This window comes from Lynx canadensis, chromosome D2 (genome assembly GCF_007474595.2).
Source record: "Lynx canadensis isolate LIC74 chromosome D2, mLynCan4.pri.v2, whole genome shotgun sequence".
NCBI lineage: Eukaryota > Metazoa > Chordata > Mammalia > Carnivora > Felidae > Lynx > Lynx canadensis.
The window spans coordinates 26,961,602-26,985,012 of NC_044313.2; the positions used below are offsets into that span (position 1 = coordinate 26,961,602).

The following is a 23,411-nucleotide window of genomic DNA, read 5'->3' on the forward strand; positions in this document are numbered from 1 at the left end:
ATCATGACCTGAGCCAAAGTCAGATGCTTAACAACTGAGCCACCCAGACTCCCCAAAGCTAACAACTTTCTAAGATAGTGAGGACCTAAGCAAAAAAAAGCATTGTCTTAAGCTTCTTTTCTTAGTTAAAAAAAAAAAAAGAAAAGAAAAAAGAAACTAGAAAATGAAGAGGAATTATTTTCAAGGACTATGGGGAGTTGCTTTATCTCCTGCCCGGCCGCTGAGCATTTGTTTCCTCACAAAGTGATTGTCCCAAGGGAATCTGCCCTTCAGCTTCAAATGGGAAGCTTGGATGAACCACTTGCTACCTGGTAGGCGACAGCCTAGAACCCCTGATCACAAGGTCACAAAGGCCTGCAGAGGACCTCATAAATTTAAGGTGTATCTTCTATCAGAAATAACGTGAGAAGGAACAAGCAAATACACAGCAACTAACATCCCTAGCCAATAGGCCACTGGCCCAGAGACTGTGAGCCACATATATCCTTTGAAAACACTGTGTATAGCATTCCCCTCGTGCTTTGTGGCATCCCAGTTACTCACCCCAAGAGGATTCAAAGAGGAGTCACTCTATCAATTGGCAACTCCCTCTAGATCTAAACAAAAGCAGGAGAAACAGGAACAACAAATTGGATCCTTACTTCATGGAATACAAAAAAAAAAAAAAAAAATCAACTTCAAATGAATTCAAGACTTAAATGTAAGGGGTGCCTGGGTGGCGCAGTCGGTTAAGCGTCCGACTTCAGCCAGGTCACGATCTCGCACTCCGTGAGTTCGAGCCCCGTGTCAGGCTCTGGGCTGATGGCTCGGAGCCTGGAGCCTGTTTCCAATTCTGTGTCTCCCTCTGTCTCTGCCCCTCCCCCGTTCATGCTCTGTCTCCCTCTGTCCCAAAAATAAATAAAAACGTTGAAAAAAAAATTTTTTTTTAAAAAATTAAAAAAAAAAAAAGACTTAAATGTAAAAAAGGAAACTTGAAAATTTTTAGAAGATAATATACGAGAATACTTTTATAACCTGAGCATAAGAGAGAAGCACCTAAACAGGAAATAAAAAGCACAACCCATTTTAAAAACTGGTAAATAGGGGCACCTGGGTGACTCAGTTAAGCGTCTGACTTCGGCTCAGGTCATGATCTCATGGTTCATAGAGTTCAAGCCCCATGTCAGGCTCTGTGCTGACAGCTCAGAGCCTGGAGCCTGCTTCGGATTCTGTATCTCCCTCTCTCTCTCTGCCCCTCTCCTGTTCATGCTCTGTCTCTCTCTCTTTCAAAAATAAATAAATATTAAAAAAAATTTTTTTAACTGGTAAATTAAACCATGTTAAATTACAGACATTTGTTCTAAAGATACCATAAAAAAAGAGGGGAAAAATAAATCACAAGCTGGGAGAAAATATTTGTATATTTTACACATATAACTAATAAAGAAGCAATATCCATAATATGTTACAAAACTCTAAGAATAGGCATATAAACCTTCCCCCAAACTGGCAAGAGACATGAATAATTATTTCACAGAAAAAGAAAATACAAACAGCAAATACACAAAAACATTATTAGCACCATTAATAATCAAGAAAATTATAAAAGAAGTCTATGAGATACCATTTTACAGCACAAAAATAGCACAAAACATTTTTCTTTAAGTTTATTTATTTGTGGAGGGCGGGGGGTGGTTTGCAGAGAGAGAGAGGGAGAGAGAGAGAACTCCAAGCAGGCTCCATGCCATCAGCACAGAGTCCCTATGCAGGGGCTCAATCCCATGAACCCTGAGACCACGACCTGAGCTGAAACCAAGAGTAGGTCGCTCAACCAACTGAGCCACCCAGGGACCCCCACAAAAAATTTTTAATCTGACAATACTAGGAGTTGGTAAAAATGCAGAGGAAGTGGCTAATATGTAAACTGATTCAATTCATCTGGATTTCAATTTGGCATTATCTTGCAAAACTGAAGAACTTCATATCCTGTATCTCAGCAATTCTACTGCTAAGACCATATCCCAGAGAAACTTACAAAAAATTTAGAATACTGGCTGTGGGGAAGAGGAATGTGACTAATAGGGAAAGGTATACAAGTGGCCTCAGTTTTGGTGATATTCTGCTTTTTAAGCCGGGTAGGGGACACTGATGCCCCATATAAGCTATACATATTCTGTCTGTATGTATGAAATAGACCATCAAAAGTTCCTTTTTTTTTTAATGTTTATTTATTTTTGAGAGAGAGAGAGGGAGAGACAGAGAGACACAGAAAGACAACTTGTATGCACGCGCACAAGCGGGGAAGGGGTAGAGAGGGAGAGGGGAAGAGACAATCTGAAGCAGTTCATGGTAACAGCAGAGAGCCCAATGTGGGGCTTGAACTCGCAAACTTTAAGATCACAACCTGAGCCGATGCCAGACTCTTAACCAACTAAGCCATGCAGGCGCCCCAAAAGTTCCTTCTTTTTAAAGTCATGGTCTTTGTTGTCTGCCTTTGCCCATACTGTTCCTTTTTCTGTTTTGAGTATTCTTCTCATTCTTATCCATCTGGTAAATAAACCCTTACTCATTTCATCCAAGAGTCAATGAGTCAGAATATACCACAGTGGTTACAAGAACAAGCTTCAGAAGCAAAACTGTCTTGACCATCACCACCTCTATAATCTTAGCCAAGTTTCTTAGCCTTTCTGAGCCCCAGTTTACAATTCTCCATTGCAAAATGAAGAGAGTACCTCCTCATCCATTTATTATGAGGCCTACATAAGAAGGCTGTAAAGCACCTAGCATGGAACCAAAGCTATTAAAACTCCCCCAAATTAGCTGTTATTATAATGCCTGCTCTATGAGACCTTTCCACTCTCTCAGAGAGTATTAGTACTCCTTTTCTGTCATCCCATTACACTGTACATAGCTCTATTTAAATAACTTATACTGATTTATAATTATTCATTTAGTGTGTCTCTCCTATAAGCATCTCAGGAAGACACCATGATTTATTCACCTTTTTATCCCCAATGCCTATAACAAAAATGATAAATACTGAAGGACCAAATGAACAAATGGGTGGACTAACATAAGACTGACTATTCAATATAGTGCAGCTAACATCCGCCTCTTGTAAGAACAATGACTTCATAGAAGACAAGGACTCTAAGCCTATGCAGGCAAACCTTTCTGCATTCCATATTTGTTTCTCTACCAAAAGTTACAAACCTTCCATACAGGCTACTCTACAGACAAAAATAACCTACATCTGCCCACCAGTCTATTCTGTTTTCGCATCTATTTTCCTGAAGTCTCCTCATGTGCTATTTGCATGTTCATCTTTCTTCTCTGAAATACATAATTCTTTACTGTCAATTCTTTTTTTCAAGTTTATTTATCTTGAGAGAGAAAGAGAGCACACGTGAGCACAAACTGGGGAGGGGGAGAGAGATAGACAATCTGAAGCAGGCTCCGTGCTGTCAGTGCAGAGCCCAACCTGGGGTTCAACCCCACAAACTGTGAGATCATGACCTGAGTTGAAATCAAGAATTGGATGTTTAACCACTTAACCTACTGAGCCACCCAGGTGCCCATGCCAACTCTTCATACATGTATATATGGGTCTTATTTTCTTTGGTTGTAAATAGGTGTTACTAGTACACCATTGTTTATGGGGTTTTTTCTTTGTTTTAATATTTACTTAAGTAATCTCTATATCCAATATGGGGCTCAAACTCACAACAACATGCTCTTCCAACTGAGCCAGCTAGGCACCCAGAAGTTTTTTTCTTAATTGCTTTTAAAAGTTGTCTTTAGGGGCACCTGGGTGGCTCAGTCGGTTAAGCGTCTGACTTCAGCTCAGGGCACGATCTCGCGGTCCGTGAGTTCGAGCCCCGCGTCGGGCTCTGGGCTGATGGCTCAGAGCCTGGAGCCTGCTTCCGATTCTGTGTCTCCCTCTCTCTCTGCCCCTCCCCCGTTCATGCTCTGTCTCTCTCTGTCTCAAAAATAAATAAAAAACATTAAAAAAAAATTTTTTTAAGTTGTCTTTATCCAATAAGAAATTAAATTCTCAGGGTACCTGGGTGGCTCAGTTGGTGGAGCATCTGACTCTTGATTTTGGCTTAGGTCATGATCCCAGGGTCATGGGATTGAGCCCCGCATTAGGCTCAACACTGAGTGTGGAACCTGGTTAAGATTCTCTCCCTCCCTCTCCCTCTCCCTCTGTCCCTCTACCCCTCTCCCCACCCCCCATCCATTCTCTCTAAAGGAAAAAAAAATTACATTCTCAAAAAGCAAAGACTGTTTCATGGTGCTTTGATGTCTAATACAGAGCTGTGCAAACCAAGAAAACTGATGGACTTTCTGAGAGGGTAAAAACTAAATGACCCTCAACTGGCCCTTTCAAGGTTTATTTTTACTTAGTCTCTCAAACATTCCAGAAAAGCACTAAAGATACAGCTTGTAAGATTCCCAGAGCTGGCCAAGGACCATATATATCATAGTTCTGTGCTAATAAAGCAGAGAGTGTCCAAGAATTACTGAATTAGTAAACAACTTACTGGGCTCAAGAAATTTATCCCAAGGGTGGAGAGGTAAGTGTAAGTCAAACTAGGAAGAGTTGGTGCCCTGACAGGCCACAACTGGAAAATCCTCCCAAACCCAATAATCAGGTGTCCAGTGTACTTCAGCTCTGCCACGACACCTCCCTCTACGGAGATCCTGAGTCTATCCCAAGAACTATATGCAAGGTGAACCACTAAGATATGTCCAAAGATGTCCCTTCTATCAGCCTAGAGATAAAAAATGAAACAATGCTCCTCTCTTTCACTCATCTGTTAACCATGCAGAGCACCCAAGGTGAAAATTAAGGGTAACAGTTTGCAGAGTAGGACAAAGATAAAAAGTTAGTCTGTGTGATTATACACAGAGAACTGCAGTGATTAAGTCTCATAAGGCATGCCTATCTTGTGTATCAGGGGTCATCATCCACTGATGATGGATAAAATCCAGACCACAGACATACTTTGTTCTGCCTGCAAAAAGGTTTTTAAACACTTTATAACTAGTTGCCAAGAGTTTAAAACACAATGATCTGAATTTCAAGTTTCTCCTGAAAAACACCAAGACTGGTCACATTGTGCCCACATTCCAGTACACTACAGTCCCCACTACACCCTTATATATTCGTATGTGGCTTACTTTACTCATTTACATTACCTGCCTAAAACTCAGGCATTTAAGCTTGTAATCCTTGCTTTATGTGATGGCAACCAATCACTACTTCCATGATTACTTCCACTCTGACTGGGGCTCCAAATCACCATACTGCTTTATTGTATTTTCATTTAATTAAACAATTGCTGTTGAACATACTGAAATATAGAAAAACAACAATAAAAGCTAAACAGCTGCCAATTACATTTACACAAGCCCTTCTAGCCTGACAGTAAAACCTCCCCTTCTCCCTTCAACTCGACTCCACCATTATCCCAACAGCAGAATTATTCTAATTAGTCACACTGAACCACAGGAGCAGACTGTGATCAATCAATAGAAATGGCAAACAAAGGCTAGGATGATCCTTCCAGTGAATGCTGTATAAATACAGTGAGTCTTCTCAAAAGCAGGAGCTGTGTCTTTTTCCTCTCTAGCTGCTCATACTAGCCAGTCTTAAGTACCCTATCAATGAAGTTAGTATCTAAAAGTGGCAATCATCCTTCATTCTGGAACACTGGGGAAGTGCAATAGTGGCGGAACACTGAGAACTTCAAGTTCAACTGGGATTGGTACCCGGCTACTCATGATATGTGCCTACAACCTGAGCTCTTACTGAGTCAATGAGCATCAATCTCAAGATTAGACATCACTGGGGGCGCCTGAGTGGCTCAGTCAGTTGAGCGTCCGACTTCGGCTCAGGTCATGATCTCGTCGTCTGTGTGTTCGAGCCCCACGTCGGGCTCTGTGCTGACAGCTCGGAGCCTGGAGCCTGCTTCGGATTCTGTGTCTCCCTCTCTCTCTGCCCCTCCCTGACTCATGCTTTCTCTCTGTCTCAGAAATAAATAAACATTAAAAAAAAAAAAAAAAAGAGTAGACATCACTGTCTACAGCCACTTTTGAAATGAAGCTCAAGTACAAGTCTTTAAGGAAGAACAAATTTTCTTTTCTTTCTTTTTTTTAAAGTTTTTTTAATGTTTATTTATTACTGAGAGAGAAGAGAGAGAGAGAGAGAGAGAGAGAGAGAAAGAGAGAGAGGTGAGGAGGGACAGAGAGACAGGGAGACACAGAATCCAAAGCAGGCTCCAGGCTCCGAGCTGTCAGCACAGAGCCTGACGCAGGGCTCGAACTCATGAACGGTGAGATCATGACCTGAGCTGAAGTCAGATGCCAACTGACTGAGGCACCCAGGCGCCCCTCTTTTTTTTTTTTTTAATTGAAGTATGGCTGACATACAAAAGAAGAACAAAGTTTTTGATTTGAGATGAGGGTTGGAAGCAAAAACTATTACTATCTGGAAAATGACATTTTGGTAAAGAAAGGGAAAATCTTTGAAGCCTGAGATACTTCCAGGCCCAAGTGAAAAGATGCTGGATTGGTCACACTATCTAATCAAAGACTGGATTGCTTATTATGCAAAGCATATCAACTCAACAGGGCCTATCAACCCAGGTGAGCAAGGCAGGCTCATCAAACCGGATACTTCCTAGGCTATGTCATTTCATAAAGCCACTTTTTTTTTTTTTTTAATTCTGCAACTTAGATCAGCGAGTTAAAACACAAACTATTTCCTGGACCATTTCCATCCCACTTATTTTAAGTCGATAAATACAAACAATAAATACTGTCCCACACCAACACACACACACACACACACACACACACACACACACACACGCTTCAGGAGGGCAGAGGGTATTAGGTAGGAAGAAACTGAGTTTAGTCACTATAGATCCTACATAGTTTTTCCTTCTAACACAAGGAGGTTTTGATGCTCCTTGTCACTACTTCACCATGCAAAGTCCTGACTGCCAGAGCCAGAACCAGGCCACAAGTCAGGATCACATACTAAAACTAATCCTAGGTAAAGATAACATTTATGAAGTGTCCATTACTTTCTGAAAGGCATTAGGTTGATACTGCTCATTCCCACCTCATGCTCTACCTAGGCCATTGCACATATATGCTACTGCTTTTAAGAAGTGTGTAAATTAAACAGAACAATCCCAAAACAGACCTTTCTATTTGTATCCCCCACAGGGCCCAGAGAACTGCCTTGTGTACCTGAATTAAAGGCATAAAATTTTCTATGTTATGCATTAAAAAACACTACTTACACTATTCCTCATTTCTGAAGACACTCTTTACCTCTGGGGGCTTTTACAGTTTTACAATACAGAAGTTTATTGAAAGTTACCACAGCGCCATAAACTACTCCTTGGAGTTATGCTCCATCGTTCACTCTGCTGAACTTTTAAATTAGCTGAACATCTTTCATGACTCTTTTATCCACTAAAAATAATAGGCCAACAGTACCAAACCACCAATATTCAAATCCTTCTCTGTTCTCAGCCAAATATGCCATAATAGAGTGGCTTCCTTGTGAATGAACATCTCTTTAGGCCAAATGAATTGAAGACCCTGGGGTAAATGCCAACTGAAAACATACACCAGAAGAGAATATCTGTAAACAATCATGTAAAGGAAGAACAGGCTCAGAAGGTAAGTCCAGGGTTTACATATAGACGCAGACTGGCAGCTGAGCTGCCCTAGAAGAGCAGTCTTCTCTTAGTCCCAGTCTCCTAAGACTGACCTCAATCCTTCCACACTTCTTCTCACTACCTGAGTCTAGGTTGCACTAGTTCATCATCCAGGATTTAAAAAGCAGTCAGCTGTATTAATGAGGCAGTCAAACAGAAGTGGACGCTGTACGGGATCTGCAGAGACTCTCATGCCTAAGGTCTAAAAATCAATCTTAAAAAGTACATGCAATGTTCTTTAGGTTTGCTTTCAGGTTTTGAGGACTGGGCTCTTTGGGATGCAGAAAGCTCGAGAAGAGGGAAGCTGAAGACTAGATTAAGCCTGAGAACACAAGAAGAAAGATTCGGACACCCGAAAGGGATCAGAAGTCAGAGCCGAAGTCGCCCCTCCGGCCGCGGGGGCCTGACCTTTGCCCCCTGCATGCCTTCCAGTTCCCTCCCACAACAATCTCTCCCCGACTTATTATTGCGTCTGCGTCCTTAACCCACCCGGCTCGTCCAATTTAAGGGCCCTCCTCCCCTCATTCCCTGTGGCGATGTAAAGGCGGCCTTTACGACACTGAAACTCTAAGAGACTTCGCTGACCTGTCAGCGGATCCAAAATGGCGGGGCCTAGTCCCAGGACCCGCAGCCGCTGCTCATGTCCAGCCCGGGCCCCGAAGGCGTCTTTAAGCGGCTCTCCCGGCTCTGGTGGCAGATGGGAGAAGGGAAGGAGCCTGTTTCCTGGAAGTTGAGGCCGAAGTCAGGGAGCGCACAGACGGCCAGAAAGAGTCGGCCGGAACGGGCGGTGGAGCCGGCTACCTTCCCTGTCAGCTCTCTGACGTGGTAACTAGCCTCAGTCTAGCCCGCTGCCTGGTAACTGCGCGAGCCCTGCTGTTTACAGCCAATCATAGCATTGTATCGTGAGAAGTGGCATTCCAGCTACCCAATAGAAAGAGAAAATTAGCTTAGGGAGGCGGGTACTACCTAAGGAGGCGAGATTACAAGGGAAAGAAAAGGGTAGGTAGGGGACAACCAACGGATACGAGGACTCTCTGAGTGACAGTTAAAAGAGCCAATAAAAATTAAAAATTGTGCTGGGTGGGTGGAGAGGTGGAGCTTGGTAGGTTTGGTTGCAGTGTGCCGCTTAGCAGTGGCTGCTGGGCATTATGGGGAGGAAAGTTACGATTTGCTGGAAAGGGGGCGGGGTCCGTTTTGAGAGCCTGAGCGGGCGACCTTACTGCCCTCCACTTCCCTCCCCTGCCCACCCCGGCCACCCCCTAACAAAAGTTATCTAGGCCAATATCTTGCCCTTTGAGGGATCACTCACTTCCTTTCGAGGCAGCTCTGGGTTCTTTCCATCCTAAAACCAGTCCCATAATCCATTGGAACCTCCCCACCCTCCCGCCCGCCTGCCCTGTTTGGCTTCTCATATGGGTGTCTGTCCCATTACAACTCTGTTTCTGCATCTTGTGCCGCATTCCTATCATTCAGAAAGAGAGAAAATGAGAGAGGGAGCAGGAATCTTGGATATCTAATTCAGGTCTCTGTAAACCGCGTCCCAGGGTGGAAAGATGGCCCCCACGTTCACGTACCTAATTAATGCAGAGCAGAGAGACAAACCCAGGTGTCCCCACCTTCAGTCCAGCTTCCCTTTTCACTGCCTCTCACTACTTCTTATGCCTTAGACTATCGGGTTGTACTTCCAACTCTCCTCTTCATACTAAGCACTGGACACTACTTACCTACCTGAAAAAATCTAATCATGAGGGCTAGTCAACATCACCCTGGGCCAAGAAACTAAAGCCTTTCCTGTTTGCCTTGGAAATGCTAAGAGGCCCAAGGACTAGATGCCCACCCCAGTCTTCACTCTTCTACCTCCAGCTGCCTCTCCCCTTGCAAGAGATGATAGAGGTTGCCGGGATATTTAGAATTACCTAGAAGTGAGAGTGTGTAGGAAGAAGACAAGGGGATGAGTTTTCTCCTTGCTGATTGAATGGTGTAATTCTCAGACTGTCTGCTGGAACAGAGCCCAGGTGTCCCAGCAGACTTGAAGAGACTACCGAGGCAGTGGGAAAAGATACCAACTTTCTCCCCATTTATGGATGACCTGAATCCAGAGAAACTCCATACCTAACCCCATAGGAATGTGGGAATGCTCTAGATTCCTCTAATTTGAAGACACCACAAGATTGAACATCAGACCTGAGAACTCCTCAACAGCTTCCTGCACCTGCAGACCAGGCTTCTGAACTCTGGGTCCAACTTGAGGATCTTGCCTCTTTCACCCAAAGAGAGTTAGAGGAAGAAGACAGAACCACCATATCACCTCTTTCCACAGTACCTGAGCCATTTCCACTTTCATTTGAAACCTGGGATTCGGTCTTCTGGGCCTGTCTCAGGTTGAGAGGTCCTGGAGAGCCAACTGGAAAATCCTAAGTACACCAAAACTCCCTACTCTCCTCATCTCTGCTCCCATACACTTCCAACAATTAATCAACCTAAATGCGTGAATGGGAGTGTGTTAGAAATGGGGGGGGGGGGGAAGATGACAATATCCATCATCTTACCAGGCAGAATATCTCCCTCTTAGATTTCAGTATTGAGTTCTACATAATGCCTAGGAATAGAAATATGAGGAAGACATGGTACTTGACCTCCTAAAGCTTAGCATCATAGAGGACTTCACATAAGCTGATCTCTTCAGTATGGTGGGTGGAGTAATAGAGAGTGTGTGTAACAGGGTTGTGGGAGCATGAAGCTAGACATCTAGTTATACCCTGGGTATTTAAGGAACCCATTTTCTCTGAGAAAATGAGACCTGATTGGAGCTTAGGAAGATGAGTAGGAGTTGGCAAGATGAAGGCTGGGAATATGTTACTGTCCGAAGGAAGGCCAGAGGTGTGCAGGAAACCACTAGGAGATTGGAGATTTAGACAAGGTCAGGTCCAGGCAGCTCTTCCTGCCCATGGGTCCTGTCCCCATGCTTTAATAAAAACACCCTTTTGCACTGGGGTGGGGTGGGAGGGGGAGGCAGGGTCGGGTCCTGAAAGTCTTGTATGCCAAACTAGGGAGCTTAGCCTTTGTCTTAACAATCAGGAGCTATTGCAGAGTTTTAGGCAGAGACATGACTGGTCAGATTTATTTTAGGACCATACTGTATGATAAGGCCTAGGGCCCTCAGGGGCACCCAAGCAACCCAGCCTCACTCCACATGTTCTTTGGCACATCAGTCCTGTCCCTTGCAACTCCCTATCTAGCAAGCATCAAGGCCACATCTTGCCCACAGGATGAACCTGGTATCACCCTGGGAGAAGCTAGCCCTGTCAAGCCTGTGAGAACATAGCCTGGGCAAGCCAAGGGTGTAGACTAACAGGTGAACCACCCAGGCCCTGACTTACAGTGAGAGCCTCCTTTAATTCTGAGGGGTAGGCGGGAGTAGGCGGGTAGTAGATAAGTTGCTTGCCCAAGGACACTCGGTGGTGGTGGCAGGGTTAGAATGACACCTTGGTTTGCCTCATTCCAAACCCTGCTTTCTTAACGAAACCACCTTACTTGGAGAAGAGGAGAGAGGTGGGGGGACAGGACAGGAGATAGCTGAGAAGAGGAAGAAAAGAAAGATGTAAAGAAAAATAGCACAGAGAAAGATAAATTAGTCTTTCAAAGGGGCAGAGGAGGGAGGAGAGGGACAAACAGCAAGAGCAAAGCAGCGGAGGAGAAAGGAGAGGAAAGAAAGGCAAGACATGGGAGTACTGGAGCAGAGACAAAAGCGCGGAGACAGACAGCGACAAGTGGAGAAAATCCGCGAAACTTGAGCGACAACCAAGCGCTGAAACCCGGTGGCCTCTCCCGGCCCGTGCGCCCTCCCACCTGGCGCCCCGGCTGCACTGTACAATTCCCCGGCACCACTGTACATTGCTCAGAGTAGCGGCCTGGCCCCACTTCGCCGCCGGCGGGCCCCGACTCCTCGGGGCCACCGGCCCCACTTTACTCTCGCCCGCTTGGCTCTGCCAAAATGTTCTGGCTCAGCGAGGTTTCAGCCACGTGGGGAAGGGCGTGGCCCAGATGCTGAGGAGTGCCTCCGATTGGCCAGGGGGCGGGCTTCTTGGCGGTGCGCCGGCCCGATCCCTCCCCCGAAGGCGGGGCCTGAAAATTCACAGCTGGAAAGGGTGGAGCCCGGGAGGCGCAGCTGGAAGGGGGCGGGGCCCGAAGCGCGAGGCTAGCAGCCGCGGGCTGGGGGCGCCCTGGGCTGCCATAAAGTGAATGGGAGCCGGCGGGGGGTGGCAGTCAGCCGCGAGGCTCACTCTCTCCCTCAGCGAGTCCGGGAGCGCCGGAGCCGAGCGGCGGTCCGGGCACAGGGGGGTGGCCCCCGCCCCGGCCGGGTGCCCGGCCCCTGCCTGCCCTCCAGACTGCCGCCGCCGCCGCCGCCGCCGCCGCCGCCGCCGGGAGTCTGCCTGCTGCGGGACTCACTGTGAGTGCTTGACCATGCGCGGAGAGGGGCTCATGAGGCCGAGGGGCCACGGCCGAACTTCAGGATCCCTAGAACAGGACCTGGGTGGCTGAACTGGGGAACGGTGCCTGGGGAACGGGTCTAGACTGGGAGGGCGTACTGTAGACTCGGGGCCAGGACTTAGGAAAAGGGAAACTCAGCGTCAGGACTCGGGGGACAGAGAAGAGGGAGACTCGGGATCCGGAGGGAAGCCGGAGACAAGAAGCCCGGACCGGAGCTCCGCGAAGCAGGGAGTCGGGAAATCATTACCAGAAAGAGCCCTGGAATTCGGGGGCGCGGGGCAGGCGGTCAGGGAGCAAACAGGGTTGCCGAGGCCCTGGCCAGCGGGGGGAGCTGGAGGCGGCCGCGCAGCGTGGGGGCAGCTGACGGCTCCGGACGCCCCTCTCCCAGGGATCAGACTTGAGGGGCTGGGAGCAGGAGTGAGTCTGGTCGTACACGCTTCTCTTCCCAGACACTTCGCAGTCGGGATAGGAGCCGTGTTGTGAGAGCCTGGCTGCGACTGGGTCAGATGGCTGCTGTGCGGGTGGCAGGGCCGAAGCTGGGCAGCCCGAGCGACTAGCCGGCGGGTCTGGCGTGTCGGGCTTGGGGTGTCACGGCCCGGATGGGCTACGGCCTGGAGCCACATGGAATTGGACGGAATGTCCGCCGCGCGCGCGGCTCGGAGCGGACAGAATGTCCGGGGAGGCGAGGTGGGTCTCTCTGGAGCAGGCACTGTGTCCGGCAGGGGCGGACAGAATGTCCCTGGCCGAGTGGCATGTCCATCTAGCCGGCCGCGCCTTGCTCAGCTGCTGCATGTGCAGTGGGGTTCGCTGTGGTGGGTCGCCTCAAATCCCAGCTCACACTTCGCAAACTAGTTTCTGCCCCTAGGGGCTGCGGAGGCGGGGAGGGGGACAGGGAGCAGGGAGTGAGAGCAAAGGCCTGGCCTTGGAGTGGAGTGGCGTTGGGGGACCTTCCCTCTCCAACCCAGACTAGATCTGAGCATCATCCCCGCGCACTTTTAGAATCCAAATTTGAGGAGAGAAAGACAATGGTGGGATTGCTAGACCAGGAAAGGAAAAAATGAACCACAAAGGGCAATAGGAGGGTGAGGAGGAGTCGGCACAAGCCCCCCTGACAGCTTCAGTTCTCTCACAAACTCAGAGTCAACTCCTAATTCCAATACAGCTGACCAGACAGCCCCAGCTTCCTACCTGGGTGTCAGCAGGCTAAAGACTCCTTCCCTGCAAGGGGCAGAAGCCCAGGCCTGAAGAGAAAACTGCAGCCCTTTAGCAAAGCAAACTCTGTGGTTTTGTCTCCCTTTTGGCTCTCTCAGCCCCACCAATCCCAACAGCACCCTGGTGGCTGAGAGGAAGAAGGAAGGAATGCAGACTCTGGGGTCAACATGGGGCCTATACGGCCCTCCGAGTCTGGTGGGGAAGGATGTCTCAGGCCCACCCAACTGTCGCTTTTGTTTTATCTGCAGTTGGGGAAGGGCCTTAATTCCTTTGGACCCATACAGTGATCACCCACCCTGACCCCAACTCTTTAACCAGAGCCTAGTTAAGCTAAAGGGAACAGAGAAGAGAGAACTTTCCCTGTCTGTGTAAGTCAGCAGAGCAAGCCATCTAGGGACTGAGTTTTCATGGGATAGGTGCAAAGCGATGTGTTTAGCAATGAGTAGCCTAAACAAGTGGGTCTCAGCCTCTCTCACCCACCACCCATGAATGACATATAATATATACGCCCCACACTACCACCTTCATTCCTCAATTTTAAAGTTTGCTTATCACTGGCTAGACCATTGTTTCTCAACCTTTTTTTTATCCCTTGCCCACTTTTGATAAATATAAAGAAACACCCCAATTACTCCCACCATATTCTGATACCTTTTTCAGGGGCTTGTGCTCCCATCACCTGTGAAAAATCACTGAAAATATGGGTGAAATGAAAGGCATTTCATTTTCAAAGTCAGGAAAGGAATAGGGAAGGCATTAGAGATGGTTCCCTGAAGACCTTAGCCTAAAGTTCTGCATTTGCCAAAAAGGCCAAAAAGCAATACCATTATAATGAAGACGAGTGGAAACAAAAAATAGAACTTTCTCCCATCCTTTCATAAAACCATGTAGTTGAGTGCATGCCTGGTCACTGGCTCTTATGGAGAATGTCATGGACCTAGAGAAGGATCAGAGAATGATTCACAGAATGGGGAGCAAGGGGCTGCTAGAGAGAGCAAACTTCAAAGTTTAGGCCTCTGGAAGGTGAAATAGGATGGAAATCCACAAATAATGAAAGGCCTAGATAAGCAGAAGATTTGTTTGCTCCCCAAATCCTGAAATGGGAGATGAGGGGGCCTCATAGAACCGGAGTGATGCAAGCTCAGGATGAATAGGAAAATGTTCCTTGGCACACAGTGGGCAGCAAACTTCCAAAGCTCATTTCCAGAAAGGAGGTAGAGGCAGGAAGTAGAAATGGAATCCTTCAGGGCTTGGGAGGATCAGTGCATGTCAGAGCCACAAATGGTTGCTGGAGTGGAGGGGGCAAGGCGTAGAAAGAACTCAGACTCTGGTTTTAGGAGAACTGGATTCAAATCTCTTTAATCTGTGTAACCTTGTACAAATTCATCTTAGAGGTGAAATGAGAATGCACATTCCTGACACTCAAGGTGGTTTTAAGAGTTCTATGAAATCATGTATTTGAAAGCCCTTTGCAAATGGAGAAGCACCACAGAAATAAGAAGCATTATTGCTATTATTATGCCCAAACTGTAGGTCCCCTGTAACCACAGAATCTTTGTTTGGAAGGATGGGGTCTCAAGTCCTAGAGCAGCCTGGTAGCATCTGATCCAGTCACAGGAAGATTCTCAATGACAGATGGAACACCCTATCCCAAGATTCTGATGCCTGCCATTTACCCCTGCTCCTCTCCAAGAAGAGTTCTAGGGAGCTCCACAAATGCTTAACTCTTCCACTAATCTGATCCGATCCCTGCCTGCCTCCTCTTCAAGGCTGTGAATATGAGCCCAGGACCCAGATCCAGGAGGGCAGAGGGGAACAGGCTGGAACTGAGCTGGGGATAGGCATGAGAAAGGGACAGAGCCACCCAAATCTTTTTTTCTCCATTCATTCTAAATGATGAGTCCTAGAGGGTGGGGAGGAAGAAGGAAGCTAACCTGAAAGATCCATTAGGTCCTGAGCTTTGGGATCATCTGGAGTGTCTAGTCCATGGTCATGGACCAGGGACTCATGAGGAGAGTGATAGGGACAGAAAGGCAGTGGGGTAAGTGAGAGCTGCTTTCAAAACTCTCTCCACTCCTTTTCCATTGTCCTCCCTGGGGCCTTCTTTACACTTTAGTTAAGTGCCCCCTTTCCCACCTTTCCCCTGCTCAATCCATTCTGTTCACCACAGCCAAATAAAGGTCTCAGAGATGCTGCTCTTATGTCTCTCCCCTGCCTGCAAGCTTCCAGTGACTCCCATTACTTGGAGCACTGCTTCTCAAAAGGGGGGACGGGGGAAGAGGGCAGGACAGGAGTGGAAGGGGCATGACGCTGCAAGATAAACATGGCCCATCTTCCTGGTGTGTGATGTCACTTGAAGATGTCACGTGGAGATTTGGAGAGAAAACATTATTTTATATTAAGACAAATATAATTTAAGTACGGAACAGAATGCAAAATTTGCTTCAATTTTTACCATAAGGTTGGAGATCTCAAAGAAGTTCCATATTGGTGGCAGATGTTTGAGGTTGTGCTCCCAGTTTCCCAGAGTCATGTTCTCTCTTACTGGTCTTAGGGGTTTTTGATGGAAAAGCTGGAGATGCTCTAGCCTAGACTCTATCAAACCTGAAGCACCATCCCTTGTCCTTCATTGGAGTCCCCCCGACCTGTTTTTCTCTGATGATCTCCCATGGCCCACACTGAGACCCTGGCCACATTAGGCTGCCTGTTGCCCTCTGAACCTGCCAGCTCATTCCCAATCCTGCTGTGTTATTTAGAAGCCTCTGCTCCTTTACCTCCCCAGTTCCCAGCTCTGCCATGTGCTACCTTCTCTGAGCCCCAAAACCTGATACCTTACATGGGATTCCATCTCTTTGATCCCCCACAATGTGAATATTAGTCCCATTCAGCCTATCGTCGTCCATCCTGTTTGCCTCCCCAGACTGTACAGGCTCCTAGAAGTTAGGCTCTGTGCCTTACCATTCTTAGGGATTTGTCTTAGCACCTAACATTTGCTGAAGGAAAGAAGAAAGGGGAAGAGTGGGTGTGGGGGCCCATTTCTCTGATCCTTAACTTACCCCTTGATAAATTAACCACATCAAATCATTGCTGCCTCCACTTGAGTCTTAGGGTTTCTTCGTGGGGCTGTGAGACTCGTCTACAGCTGTCTTCGTTTGCTCCCATTTGCTCACCGCAGTTCGGCAAACCAGACGGTTTGGGTGTTCAGCATCCCTGATGAACTTAAGGGCCTCACTTCAGATCCAGGTTTCTAGGTGGGCTCCATGCTAGTTAAGGGCCCTGGTTTATACTCTATTGCCAACCTGCTATTTGCTAAGCAGAGCCACAGCACCCCAACTCTATCCCCTCCATCTTCCTCTTCATTCAGTGGTTTTCTCCCATCTCAGTTCTAGGGTATACCTTCTGCTTAGGCATTATTATTTCAACTACTTGGGAGCTCTCTGGCTGTAGTCCTGGTTTCTCCCGTTGGCATCAGGACAAAAGTGGGCACACATGGCATTTGCCTTCTTGCCATGAGCTTGGGTCTCTTGGAAGCCATGGCCTCCCTACTGTGAACTCTCTGGCCTGTGATGACCTCTGCTCTCCACCTTAATATACCTTGAATATTTTGTTCTTGCTGCAGTCCATGATAGGCTTCCTGTAATTCCATGTAGGCAGCCTGTACCTCAGAATCAGAGTGTGCCTGCAGGCCCTTTCTTCTTCCCTGGGCTAGGATTGTCACCCTGACCCCACGGAGCCTTGCCCGTGCATCCCCAGCAGGGTGTGTCAGGAAGGCTGGATGGGGGACAGGCAGCCCCTCCCAGAACTGGACTCAGCACCACTGTTAAATCCTGACTCTCTTTGGCCCTGCCTGGTATTTCCTACCAGCGTCAACCAATCCTGCAGCTTCCAGACTTACTGCTTGTCCCTGTCCACTGAGTGAGGCGAAGCCCCTGGCCTCAGTCCCAACTCCCCAGCTTCCTGACCTCCAACAGTTTGGGGGAGCTTAATCCTCAGCCAGCCTGTCTCCAGCTCAGACAACAGCTTGGCGCCCCCCGCCTCTGCCTGGCTAGCCCACCCAGCCACGAGTCAGCTAGAGGCCTGTGCCCCCACCCTTTATCTCTCTGTTGCCTGCCTGACTGTGGTGTTCTTGCCTTTTCAGTTTCACAGGCAAAGCCCTTCTCAGCCTCATCACACCCTTCCCACTGTTACTACCCCAGTCAAGAGCCTGAAAGCTTCCTTCTTTCCTTTACCAGTCCCTGATCCCCAAAGTGCCTCTTAGCTTGGGTCATTCTGTCCATTTTGTTGTTACCTTATTGACTGGGCCCTCCCTTATGTGTAGGGTAGAGTATTCACAATACACCTTTGCATTCCACTCTCAAATGTTGCATACTTACCTTTATTCAATAGAGAAATTCTTCACTGGGAGATTCAGGGTCTAGGAAGGTGAACTCAAGCAAGGGCAGATGTGAGGATGAGATCTTACCACTCTAGCCTCAGTGCCTTACTCAGTGCCCAGCTCATAGAGGTGCCAAATAAACATCTGTTCAATGAGTAAGGAGGGAGGGGAAAGCAACTTGGATAGAGTTTTACCCCCACTTATTTTTTCATCAAGTTTTATTTTAACCCTATAACAATACTAGAGGTAGGTAGGGAAGGAATTATGTTTTCCCTTTTAGAGATGGAAAAAATATGTCCAGAGAGGTAAAGAACACATAGCTAGGAAGTTGGGGAGCCAGGACATGAACCCAGATCTTTGTCTCCAAACCTAATTTCTTCCAGCTATACCAAATCACTTTCCTAGGTGGGAGCTGGACAATTTCTGCCCTCTTCCCCCAAGCCATCCTCTTATTCAGACTTCTCCCCACCCAGCCAAACAGGCTCTCCCCCAGCAACCACTGAGTATAGAGCACTCCCCTGGCCCCTTTGGCTTCCTCCTCCCCCATAGAGTCCTTAGTTCCTGGGACTGAGAGCTGAGGTTCAGAGGGGCCAGGAAGGGGGGAGGGTAACAGCTAGCTCCAAAACAGCCAAGGCAGCTGTCCCTGTCACAGAGAGAGGAGACTGTGTGACGGTGTGGGTCTGTCTGCCTGAATGTGGGAGCACATGTGTGGGAGAGTATGTGTTTGTATGCCTCTAGCTCCAAGTCCAAGTGCTTATTTTGTCTGAGTGGAGGCCCATGTGTGTCTGCATGTGTGTCTGTCTGTCTCTGGGAACACACAGCCTGAAGTCCGCTTTCTCGGCCTCGTCTTTTACTTTGGCCCTTGTCTCTCCTCACCCTGCCTCCCTCTGCTGCAATAGAGGGTGAAACCAAGACACAGGTATGGAATGCTGGGGGAAGGGGAGTTTGGAATAGTGGAAGTCTGGAGCCAAAGCAGACTGGAAGGACAAATGGCACCATGGGATTTAGGTTTCCCTTCAGGCGAACCCAGTTATCCCTCTTTTCCCAGTGGTGTTGCTCCCATGGCCTCCGGAGAAGTCAGGGGCATGGTTTGCATTTCAAGAGCATCTTGGATATGAAGTAAAAGGAGACTTCAGAACACCCCCTTTTCCAGCTCCCAGTTCTAAGCCTTTTGAGCTATTTGGGAAGAACTACCAGTCAAGGCTGCCAGAGGCCCCACCCAAGGGCATTTCCCTTCTATCAGACCATCACTGGGGCAGCCCCAAGCCTGATTCCTGACTGCAGATCTGGAAGGGGAGGTAAGCTGAGCACACCCACCCCGAACCTGACGTCTCTCCTTCCTGGGTTCCCCTTTAGTCCTACCTCTCCAACCCTAGGAAAAGGTCCAAGGTCTAGACCCCTCTGCCTGCGGACAGAATGGGGACTGCTTCTCAACCTCCTGCCTTGACCTCTGTCCCATGCCCAATCTCGCTTGAGAGGTGGGGGGGGGGGGCAGCTGTCATCTCTCAGCTGGTTGATGGGGGCATTACCATGTGCAAATAAAGGCTGCTGCCCATCTGTGCCTCCCTGAGAAAGGCTCCTAATAAATTCAGAGCAGCCAAGTGACACACATCTCAATCTAGGCTAATCCACCACATTAATGCCACCTTGCACAGCCTGCATTAAGTCCTTGTTAATGGGGAGGCAGATGGACCCCTCCTACCCAGCTAGCTCTTCATCCTGCTCCTCTGTCCCTAGCCTTCTTTGGTTCTCCTCTAAGAGGCATCCAGAGTTCTTGAACCTCACTAGTGCTCCTTTCTCCTCATCCCACCAGAGGGGACTTGGAAGAGCCAGCAGGAAAGAGGACCCTGCAGGGGAGACTTGGAGAGGGACCCAGGCAGTCTCCCGGGCAAAGTCAGGCGAGGTTTGGGATAGGCGGTAAGGGTGGGAATATGACCTTAAGAAGCCCACATCTACTGCTGAGGGTGGGGAGTGCTGGTAGAGACTGGCATGAGTAGAACTGGTAAGGGTGTGATAGGTGTCCAGGTAGGCACAGAAGCAGACAAGGCAAGAATGCCCAGGGATTGTCAAACTTTTTTTTTTTTTTTAATTTTTTTTTCAACGTTTATTTTATTTTTGGGACAGAGAGAGACAGAGCATGAACGGGGGAGGGGCAGAGAGAGAGGGAGACACAGAATGGGAAACAGGCTCCAGGCTCTGAGCCATCAGCCCAGAGCCTGACGCGGGGCTCGAACTCCCGGACCTCGAGATCGTGACCTGGCTGAAGTCGGACGCTTAACCGACTGCGCCACCCAGGCGCCCCTGTCAAACTTATTTCTGATCCCGGAACCCTTTCTTCAAATGCTATCTCTCTAGAAAGGATAAACAAAACAGGCAAAAGCAAGACTGCCCTAGTTGAAGCAGATTCAAGCCAGGCTAGGCTAGAGCTCTATCCCTGAGGCTAGTCCCAAGTTCCAGTCCCTGAGGGGGTTTGGAACACAATTTGAAAAAGCAAATGAAGAAAAAGCATTAGCTGAGGAGTTTCCCAGATCTGGTTCAGATCCCAGTTCCACCACGTATGAGCTCTGTGACCTTAGTGGTGGCTTCAAGTCTCAGTTTCCTCACTGGAACAAGGGTGATAATACTTAATATCGATGCATTCTTGTGAGAAGACAGATAATGAAGTAAAGGCACATAGTAAGTACTCATAAATAATAGCAGTGATTTTCCTTGTGTGAGACATATTGGGCCTCGTTCAGAATCAAACCTGTCCCACTGAAGAGTGAATAACAGAGGTTCAGGTAGTGTCTCATGTTAGCTGAGGGGCATGTATGAGTTTGTGGGGATACTGGACATACATGCGAAAGGGAACTGAAGTTTTTGAGGTTGTGGTATACAGTATGTGGTGTGCAATAGTGTAGTTTTCATTAACTTGATAAGTATCTATTGAACAGCAATGGTGCACCAGGCAGAGTTTTCGGTGCCTATCAGTGAACAAAACAGTTTGGTGTGCATATCTGTGCATGAAACTTCTGGGTATACACCTTCTCCCCCTTAGGCTACTGTTTCCCCATTCTATCCTAGGGTACGCACACGAGAGTAGCTTATATCGGTGGCTGAGAAACGGGACAGCGAACTTGAGGGGAAACACTACTGGGAACGGGATAACTGTGAGATGTTAGCCCCATCAACCTGCTCTGTGTCTTCTCTCCTTTCCAGAGTCCTCCCTCCATGGAGTTCGGCCTGCTCAGCGAGGCGGAGGCCCGGAGCCCGGCCCTCTCGCTGTCAGATGCGGGCACTCCCCACCCGCCACTCCCAGAACACGGCTGCAAGGGCCAAGAGCACAGCGGTGAGCGCACCCCCTACTGGGAGTAGGGGAGATAGCAGCTCAATCCCTCTTGCGGAGGCGAGGGGACCTGGGAGTGGAAGGCAGGGTGGGAGTGAAGGCTCGGTGGAGGAGGTCTGGGAGCCGCAGAGTTCGCGCAGGCCTGGGCGTCCAGTGACCTGCCCCCATCTCGGCCCCCAGACTCGGAGAAGGCCTCGGCTTCGCTGCCCGGAGGCTCCCCGGAAGACGGCTCCCTGAAGAAGAAGCAGCGGCGGCAGCGCACCCACTTCACCAGCCAGCAGCTACAGGAACTGGAGGCGACCTTCCAGAGGAACCGCTACCCCGACATGAGTACGCGCGAAGAGATCGCCGTGTGGACCAACCTCACCGAGGCCCGCGTGCGGGTAAGGTCCTCTCAGACCTGCAACCTTCCCGGCACCGCCCCCTCCCCCCGCCCAGTCCCCGGCCCGGGCCTCCCTCTAGCCTGCCGCTCAGCGAGTAGCCCTGGAGCCAGCAGCCTGTGCCTCTGCCCTGACTGCCCACCCTCGGCCCAACACCCAACGTGCGGAGACCTCCGCCTGCTGCCCGGCACCGCCTCCTTAGAACCAGCCTCTGGCCTCTGCTCTGACTCCACCCTGTCCCTCCAGGCCGCGCGTTTCTTCTCCTCCGGCACTGTCTCTCGTTCTCTTCTTCACCCCTCCTTGACCCCATCCTACAGGACCCTCCAGACCATGCCCCCCCTGACCCAATCTTGCCGCCCACAACTGTTCTCAGCCCCTTTACGCGGTGCGCTGCCCCTGCCCCCGGCCTGGCTGCCCAATCCCGTCTCTAACCTCTTCTGTCTCGTTTATCCTCCGCCCTGCCCCTGCCCGAACCCGGGTCTCGGTGACCTAGCCGCCAGCCGCGCTGACCCCGGGCCTCCGCCCGGCTGCTGCTCTGACAGTCTTTCTCGCATTCCCGCAGGTGTGGTTCAAGAACCGGCGCGCCAAGTGGCGGAAGCGCGAGCGCAGCCAGCAGGCGGAGCTATGCAAGGGCGGCTTCGCCGCGCCGCTCGGGGGGCTGGTGCCGCCCTACGAGGAGGTGTACCCCGGCTACTCGTACGGCAATTGGCCACCAAAGGCTCTCGGCCCGCCGCTCGCTGCCAAGACCTTCCCGTTCGCCTTCAACTCGGTCAATGTGGGGCCTCTGGCATCGCAGCCCGTCTTCTCGCCACCCAGCTCCATCGCCGCCTCCATGGTGCCCTCGGCCGCGGCCGCCCCGGGCACCGTGCCAGGGCCTGGGGCCCTGCAGGGCCTGGGCGGGGGCCCCCCCGGGCTGGCTCCGGCCGCAGTGTCCTCCGGGGCAGTATCCTGCCCTTACGCCTCGGCCGCCGCAGCCGCTGCTGCAGCCGCCTCCTCCCCCTACGTATATCGGGACCCGTGTAACTCGAGTCTGGCCAGCCTGAGGCTCAAGGCCAAACAACACGCCTCTTTCAGCTACCCCGCCGTGCCCGGGCCGCCCCCGGCCGCCAACCTCAGTCCGTGCCAGTACGCCGTGGAACGGCCCGTATGAATGGCCCGGTCCGTCGACCATCCCCGAGGGCGGGGTCGATAATTCACAGCCTCCCCGGACTGGGGTCTTCTAGACTGGCTTGCCCCTGCCCCGGGGTCTGAGAGGGGTGCTGGGGCAGCTGAGGGGTGGGGGGGAGGCGGCCGGCTCAGGAGACAGACTTCCCCCACCGCCGACCCTGAGGGGTGGACTGGACCCTACACACAGTCCGCGCCCCTGGGACTAAGGCCAGGAAAAGGGACCAGTTCCCCAGGGGCCAACTGACCCTTGGCCCACCCCGCCTTCTTCAGACTCCTCTCCTCATTTTCAAAGATTAATGAAATAAACGTGCGCGGACTGCCAAAGGCCTGATGATTCAGAGTTGCGATTCAGCCCCCTCCCCTCAAGCTCTCCCATTTCTAAAGGAGAGCTGGGTGTGCAGGAAAGAAGGGCCGGGGCTTCTAGGGCTTCAGTACCCCCTCAGCTCCCAACACCAGGATGGAAAAGCTGGGGGATTCCTGGACCCACGGAGCGCACCTGCATGCGCGTTTGTTGAGTGTGGCTTAGGAGCCAGCAACTTGGCTGGCGTTGGCCAAAGTTGGTGCTGCGGCGCCACCCGGTGGTCTCATGGCGGATAACTGGGAGGTCTGGTCTCCAACGCTTACTTGGCAGGAATCAATTCTGCAACTTAGGAAGCCTATGATCTTAGATAAGTTACTCCGCCTTTCTGCACCTGTTTCTCACTGTTCCTATGAGGGGTTTGGGCCTCTAATAGCAATAAAAT

General features: G+C 49.7%; 2 protein-coding genes across 10 annotated transcripts in view; one reads left to right on the forward strand and one right to left on the reverse strand.

Moving 5' to 3' along the window:
- GBF1 (golgi brefeldin A resistant guanine nucleotide exchange factor 1) overlaps window positions 1-8,551 on the reverse strand; it is a 120,969-nt gene extending 112,418 nt beyond the window's left edge. For all 9 annotated transcript variants that reach the window (XM_030334587.1, XM_030334585.1, XM_030334586.1 and 6 more), the window contains exon 1: window positions 8,304-8,551. The gene's annotated coding sequence lies outside the window, so the exon portion shown is untranslated. The remainder of the gene's footprint in view (window positions 1-8,303) is intronic.
- Window positions 8,552-19,029: 10,478 nt separating this feature from the next.
- Window positions 19,030-23,393, forward strand: PITX3 (paired like homeodomain 3). The gene is made up of 4 exons (XM_030334844.1): window positions 19,030-19,094; window positions 20,995-21,124; window positions 21,302-21,504; window positions 22,064-23,393. Exons 2-4 carry the CDS (start codon window positions 21,007-21,009, stop codon window positions 22,649-22,651), a joined length of 909 nt encoding a protein of 302 aa, XP_030190704.1. The 5' UTR covers window positions 19,030-19,094; window positions 20,995-21,006; the 3' UTR covers window positions 22,652-23,393.
- The last annotated feature ends 18 nt before the right edge of the window (window positions 23,394-23,411 follow it).